This window comes from Grammomys surdaster, unplaced genomic scaffold (assembly GCF_004785775.1).
Source record: "Grammomys surdaster isolate TR1022 unplaced genomic scaffold, NIH_TR_1.0 126271, whole genome shotgun sequence".
NCBI classification, from domain to species: domain Eukaryota; kingdom Metazoa; phylum Chordata; class Mammalia; order Rodentia; family Muridae; genus Grammomys; species Grammomys surdaster.
Genome location: NW_021621071.1, coordinates 10,778,673 through 10,786,370, shown reverse-complemented (window position 1 = coordinate 10,786,370; position 7,698 = coordinate 10,778,673). Strand labels below are relative to the sequence as shown.

At 44.5% G+C, this 7,698-nt stretch overlaps 1 protein-coding gene across 2 annotated transcripts in view; it reads right to left on the bottom strand.

Moving 5' to 3' along the window:
• Wif1 (WNT inhibitory factor 1) overlaps window positions 1-7,698 on the bottom strand; it is a 71,009-nt gene that overhangs the window by 5,200 nt on the left and 58,111 nt on the right. For both annotated transcript variants that reach the window (XM_028759105.1, XM_028759106.1), the window contains exon 7: window positions 5,082-5,177. In XM_028759105.1, coding sequence (XP_028614938.1) covers window positions 5,082-5,177 — 96 coding nt within the window. The remainder of the gene's footprint in view (window positions 1-5,081; window positions 5,178-7,698) is intronic.

Genomic DNA, 7,698 nt, shown 5'->3' with positions numbered 1-7,698 from the left:
GTGAGTGCCCAGTGTGTGCCCAGTGAGTGCCCAGTGAGTGCCCAGTGAGTGCCCAGTGAGAGATGATGTTGCCGAAAGACAGCCAGCGGACACTAGGTTTCAGTCACCAGTTTGGGGTTCTGTTCTTCATTTCTTTGAATTTTTTTTTTTAACTAATGAAATCTTTGCTGTTAACAAACTCACCTTTCACCCACGAACTCTTTTCTTTATGGCCAAAGAAAGGTTGACACGAAGCAAACTATAATATTATTTACTAATAAGCACTGCTTTGGACAAAAGGGTTGAACTTTGTATGAAAAGTGTTTCGCTACGAACACTTAAGTTTTTACTTTGTACTTACTTCCCAAAATTTTATTCGTTTATAAATTGGACAAAGCACTTTTAGTCACAAGCACAATATGCATGCAGCAATATTGGGAGGGTAAAGCCTTGAAAATCTGCAATAGACTAGACTTTGGCTTTTTTTCCCCTAAAGCTCCCCATCTCTCTTTCTTGAGACAGAGTCTCATGTAGCCCAGGCTGGCTTCCAGTTTACTGTGTAGCTGAGGATACCCTTAAACTTCTTTTTGATCCTCTTATCTCCACCTTCCCAGGGCTGAGTCCTAAGTGTGCACCATCACAGTTTTATTCAGCACTGGGGATCAAACAAGGGGATTTGTGTGTGTTAGACAAGTATTCTTGTCCCAGCTAAGCTACAGTCCCTGTCGCAAAGATCCTGTTTTACTGACCACTAAACATCCCAAGAGTCCTGTTTTGTAAAGGACACTCTCTACTGCTTATCGATGATTCCAACTCTTAATGAAAAGAAAAGGCTCTAACTCCAAATTTCCAAAGAGCCATCCGACCCCAGCACAGCCACAAAGCTGGATCTCGACACAGAATTCTCTCCGGTGCTTCAGGGTTGTTCACGCCAACTCCATGGGGGATGATCATTAGGTGGCAAAGACACGTGGCCCTTCCGCGTGAACAAGTTGGTGAGCTCTGTGCTGCATGGTGGGGTGGGGATGGTGGGGTGGGGGTTAGGGGTGTGAACTTGGTGGTCAGGAACAATGCAGAATGACTGGTTGAGTCTTCTCCCTGATTCTATCGAAATGTTTGTGTTCTTAGTAGGAGGGAAATGAAGAGTCTTCAGTTCTTCACAGCTGGGAGGGAGGGAGGTCCCTTTTTGGCTCTTATCTTTCAGGAATGTGATTCCAGGGGACTGAAAGGCTGTAGATAGTTCAAAGACTGTAGGATCAGACCTCACCATCTGATTGTTTCAGTATTCAGAACACCCAGAATGTCTTAATATTGACTACTTTTGCCTAAAAGTACTTTGCATCCACATTATATTGGTTGGAAATGGGTATACTGAAACCCCAAGGAGTCAACCTATTTGTAGAGATGAAGTGTTGTCTGAGGACAGGAAGTCCTCACTGTTTAAACAAGAACTCCATGGAGGAGTCCTTCTGAGAACAATCTCAGACCATAAGGTACACACAGTGAAGGCATCAAATGACCTCTACCCATGAGACTGTGGGATAACTTCATGTTGTGACTCTGTGTCACAGACAAAAGGATGGAAGAGAGACAGAAGTGTTCAAGGGCCAACAACCACCATGTCTGAGCCTTGCCAATGATAAGTTGTTTTTGATTATTTTCTTCAACAGTCCAAGTTATTTTCTCCAGAGAACCTTTATGACAGGGTCCTGCTAAGTTAATTTTAAACTCATTTATAATATGACATGAATATTTTTTGTGGCCTTTTTAGCTGAAGTTCTATGGAAGATTCTTAGGAAACCTATTAGCCTTACATAGCAAGATGTATGCATAGTTGGCATCCCAAACAGCTCTAAGAATGCTCTGACCAACCAACCCAGTGACAGCATGTCCCAAGGCAGTGTCAACGTGGCTTGAGAAGGCATTGTTACTGGTAGAAGTCAGGAGAAATGGAAGATAGACTGACAGACAGCAGAAGACAGACATATGTCCTTCAGAAAGAATATTGAGCATGGTGAGAGTGTGGGGGACTAGAGTTGCTGGTGGTCTGAGAAATGAGAAACAACCTCAGAAAACGCATTCCCTTATGGTCCAGCAATTCACCTTCTGGGCAAACTTGGGTCACCGAGATGGGTCAGCAGGGAATGCACCAGCCACCAAGCCAGAAGACTTGAGTCCAGTCCCCAGGAGCCACGAGGCAGAAGTAGTGAACTGACTCTCAAGAGTTGTCCTCTGTCTGCACATATATGCTATGGCACACACTTCACACACATACACACACATACACACACACACAGATACACAGATACACAGACACACAAATACACACATACACAGATATACATACGGACACACAGAGATACACACAGATACACAAACATGACACACATACACATGACACACACAGATACATATAGACACACACAGATACACACAGGCACACACAAATACACAAAGATACACAGACACAGATACACACATACAGATACACACACAGATACACACAGACACAGATATACACACAGACACTCAGGCACACACACACAAGAGATACAGACACAGACACAGACAGACACACAGACACACACATATACAGACACAGACACACAGGCACACACATATACAGACACATACACACACAGACACACGCAGATACACACAGACATACAGGCACACACACACAGATACAGACACAGGCACACACACTTAAAAATGCAAACCAGTCTTCTCAGAGACTTGCTCACAAATATTCACAACTGTGTTGTTCAAATAACCCTGGTGTGGGAATGATTCAAATATTCCTCATCTGGTAGATGAATAAACAAATGAAGTCTATCCACACTGCCGGATATTACTCAGCAATGAAAAGGAGAAAAGGGCTGCCATGGTCTGCCCCATGTGTGATCCTTGAAAACAATGACCTGAAGTAAAAGTTGGGCACAAAACGCTGGATCTCCTGTAACTCCGTTTCTATGAGATGTTCAAAACAGACAAAGCTAAAGAGAAAGAAAGTAGACTGGTGGGTGACAGGCCCTGGGGTTATGAGGGGACTTGGGAGACATTTCTAATAATCGTAGGTATGAATTTTGCTTGCTTGCTTGTTTGTTTTGGGGGTGGGGTGATAAAGCATTCTAAGTCGTCAGATAGAGGAAAAAGCACAACTCGTGGACATGCAGGATGATGCACTTTTAAATGCTGCCTCACAGCACTGTGCTTATTAAAGATTCACTAGAAAATGAAGATAATTAGTTCAAGTCTGCATTCTGTCTGTATACTCTTAGAGAAACTTCAACTCTACAACTACCCGTCCTCCTGTTTGTTTTTTTTTTTTTCTGGTGGTGTTTCTTTTCATTGAAATGGGAAGTTCCCTAAAGGGAATTGAATAAAACTTCTGGTTGGATCTATGATGAGTTTTCAAAACCCTGCATTTTTGGTCCAGTTAGAATTAAAAAAAGAAAAAGAAGAAGAAAAAGAAAGAAAGAAAGGAGAGAGAGGAAGAAGGAGAAAAAGAAGGCTGGAGAAGGAATACAGGGAAAGAAAGGAGGAAGGAAAGAGGAAGCAGAGGGAGAGAAGGAGGGAAGGAGAGAGAGAGAGAGAGAGAGAGAGAGAGAGCCAGCCTCCGCCTGAGGAGTGTTCATAAACACAAAGGCATGAAAGGGCACCCTTACTGAAACAAGGGCAGGAACAAAGACTCATAAACAAACTAAGTATGCAATGTCTGGGGTTGAGCATCAGGAGAAAATTGAGGAGAGTGAGCTCGAGATGTCTTTATCAGGAAAGAGTAATTAATAAGGGCAGAAACCACATCCTGACAATTAATTGCATGTTCTATGGAAACTTCAGAGCTACTTCATTTGAACTCTATAAAAAACGGTTACTTCATCAACTACTCATTAAAGTACAAAAACCCACAAATAAATTAGAGGTTGGAAGTTAAAATGGGAGCTTAGCATTATTCAATTTTGAATCTACCTCAGCTTTGGAAACAATGGCTGTACCAAACAAGCACAGCAGTGCTTTAGACTGTAGGGCTGGGAAGGACTGCCCCCCACACACACACACACACATGCAAACGGTGGAAGCAGACTCCTTAGCACACACACCGGATGGCTCAACTGCTGGATGGCTCGTATCTCAGTGCGCTTCTGTGATAATTGTCTTCTGCATCCAGCGATGCTCAGACTGGATTGGCTCACTTCTGGGTTTCAAAGAGAGATCTGAGTGGTTTGCGGGGTGGTATAATCCCATTCTTCAGCTTTGTCTTGTATTGAAACAAGACAGCCAGCCCAGTAGAGTATAGGCAGAGTAGGTATCAGTTTTAAGCTCACAGCTCGGCTATTTTTTCTAGTAGCACTCATAACACTGCTATAGATTACACAAACATCTCCAGCACCCGCTAAGTTCCTTCTGGTCCCGGGCAATTCCACTTTCCATTCTCAATCAGTTATGTCGTACTCTTGAGCTGTGGTCTCATGGGTAGACCCTTTTGTGTGTCTGCTTCCTTTTATGTAATATAACCCTGGGTGTCAGTGTTACTGTTGTTTTAATTGCTATATACTGTTTTCCCCGCTTGGGGGTGGAGGGCATCCATCCTTTCCTCTTAGATAGGTCAATAGGCTCAGACTGATTGGCAGGAGGAAACTCTCTGTACTTGTAGGTAGGTAGACAAATCTCCGGGAGTGTTAGTCTTGAGCCTCTGGGGTAAGCTGTGACATTCTTAGCAGGTGGCAGTTGAATCTAGTAATAAGAAACCACTGACTTAAGACCTAACAGGAGGTCCTGGGTCTACCTAGGGTTCTTTTTTTGTTTTTTTGTTGTTGTTTTGTTTTTTTGTTTTTTTGTTTTTTCGAGACAGGGTTTTTCCTGTGTATCCTTGGCTGTCCTGGAACTCACTCTATAGACCAGGCTGGCCTTGAACTCAGAAATCTGCCTGCCTCTGCCTCCCAAGTGCTGGGATTAAAGGTGTGTGCCACCACTGCCTAGGCTTCAGATTTATCAGTGGCAAAACAATGCAGGAGTCAGACTTGTTTCAGGGTCCCCGCCCCTAAGTCACGCCCCAAGCCACGCCCCCAATTCAAAAAAATGTAGAAGTCTGTACTTACTGAGTTCACACTGCTCTCCCTCGAGTCCGGGAGGGCAGATACATTTTCCTGGGTAAAAGCAGGTCCCTCCGTTAAAGCAGGTGGTTGAGCAGTTTGCTGTTAGAATGGACAACAGGGTGCTTCGTTAGCCGGGAAGTTAAACCCAGCAAAAATTTCAGTTAAAGTGGGTGATACTTCTTCAGCATGTGTCTAATACCTTCTCGTTTACATAATAAACAACCCGCTTTACAGTGCAAACTATAATTGCAGTCAAATTACAAAGACTCTACTTCAGAATCTAAGAGAGAATAGGGTTACCACACATTGTATTCATTCCTACCTACGAAAAAAAGGTATAATAAATATAATCTATGCTCTAAAAATAAATCTACAAATCCAAGAAAAAAAATGGAAAGCATCAAGTTGGAAGATAAAGGGAGGAAACTTCTCTGGGTTAGATAAAGGGAGAGAAGAGATGAACGTGTCAGGTCCAACCAGGAGGAAGTGACTCTCGAGAGATGAATGGAGGTTCGTTTTAATGAATAGGATTTTAAAAGAGGCTGTCATGGTACTTGGAGAAAGACTCGGGTAATTGCATCCAGAGAGACAGGCTGTGGAGCCTGTGAGGTCTCGGAAATGAGCTGTGATTGAGGTTGGAAGCTGAAGTTAGAGGCAGTGAAAAGCCAATGACAACCCTGAAAGGTGAACGCGCTGTCACTCAACCCAAGCCCCTCCCTCTTGGCGGCAGTTTCTTGAACTTCACTGATCTTTGTCACTTAAAATAGAGGAGAGAGAAACGGAAGAGGAGAGAGGAAATAGCAAAAAGTAGGCAGCTTCCCTCAGTCGGTAAAGATGGTTAAAACGGGAACTTGGGGTTAGGTGTAGAAGCGTACGCCTGTCATCCCAGAGTCCAGGGAGGGAGACGCAGCGGGAGGTCACTCTCATTTCTGGATACGTGGTGAGTTTGAGGTCAGCCTGGACTATGTAGCTATGTGGGGCCCTGCCTCAAAGGGGAAAATACAGAAGCCCCAAACTCAAAGTTAGACCTTAGCTTTGTAGTCTCAGTTATATGTCCTGGCTTTGTCCTTGAAGGCGACAGTGCATTTAGCCTCTTGATGGAGAAATGATCAGAGGCAGATTGCTCTGGTGTGGGATTGAGAGGGTAGGGACCGCAGCACTCTAGGCTGGCTCTTTGCCACATGGACATAGTGTTCTTAGGGCTGTGCAGCTGTTCTTATGAGTGAGTCCTGTCTCCCGCTTGTCCATATGACTCTCCAGAGTAGGAGTGAGAGAACATTAGGACCAATGCTCTCTTGGTCCACACCCACCCCACTGGCCCTGATGCCTGCTGATATGTAAAAGGACAGTGGGCAGTGGGCCTGACAGCACACTTGAAACAGAACGGTGCTAAATCTGTCTATATAATTTGACCGCCCACCCTTCTTCTACTTGAGTTAACACAGCTATGTAGCCCTTTCTGGCCTTCCTTTAACTCATGATTCTTCCTCCTTAGTCACCAGAATGAGGAGTTAAAGGCATTCATACCACACCTGCCCTGGAAGTTTTGTGTCAATCGACACAAGCTAGAGTCATCTGAAAGGAGGGACCCTCACTTGAGAAACTGTCTCTGTAAGATCCAGCTGTAGGGCATTTTCACAGTTAGCGATCGATGAGGGAGAACCCAGCCCCTTGTGGGTGGTGTCCTCCCTGAGATTCTATAAGAAAGCAGGCTGAGCAAGCCATGATGGGCAAGCCAGGAAGCAGCATCCCTCCGTGGTCCCCACATCAGCACCTGCCTCCAGCTTTCTTCCCTGTCCTGACTTCCTCCAGTGATGAACAGTGATGCTGAAGTACAAGCCAAAAACAGTTCTTTCCTCCCCAGTTTGCTTTTGGTCATGGCATTTTATCCCAGCAATAGTAATCTCAACTGGGACACCACTCAAACTTAGTACTTTTAAACCTACTTCTGTCATCCTGACCAAGGTTTCCAACATGTCTGTCCTATGGTTTCGTGAGCTTCGAACTTGGTCCCCAGAGCACAGTGTGGAGAAGAGTCAGAGTCACTCAGAAGTGGGATTTAATGGAATGTGGTTAGGTCACAGGGACTGTCAACCTCAGTAGTTCTTATAGGGCTGTCCAGCCCTTAAAGCTCTCTGGATTTGCCTCACCCTGTAATCTCTCCTTGCAAATACGCCCACAGTGAAACCAGCTACCACGTTGTGATGTAGCCTGAGATCCTCACCAGAGCCAAACAGATGGTAGCATGCTATTGGAACCCCAGAACTGTGAGCTTCATTGGCCTCATTTCTCTGTAAAACCCCCAGTCTCTGGTGTTTCATTATCCCAACAGAATGTGGACTAATACACACTTTGTTTCCCAAGAGCCAGAGACACTAACTTTCACTGTGCCTGAGAGTAGATTGGTCAGCACTTAACTAGTTATTTCCTAAAGTGTAAGGCAGATGCCCCCGAGGCCAATGGACGTGATTCTTCAATGTTTGTTCCAAAATACAGTGCCACAGTCTACCTCCACTACGGACTACCTCCACGCCAACTAAACCACGTTTCAACAATTCCTTATTATTGTGGATAATGGAAGAATCCTCTGTTGAGCCAGTAAAGTTAATATGTTTTATGC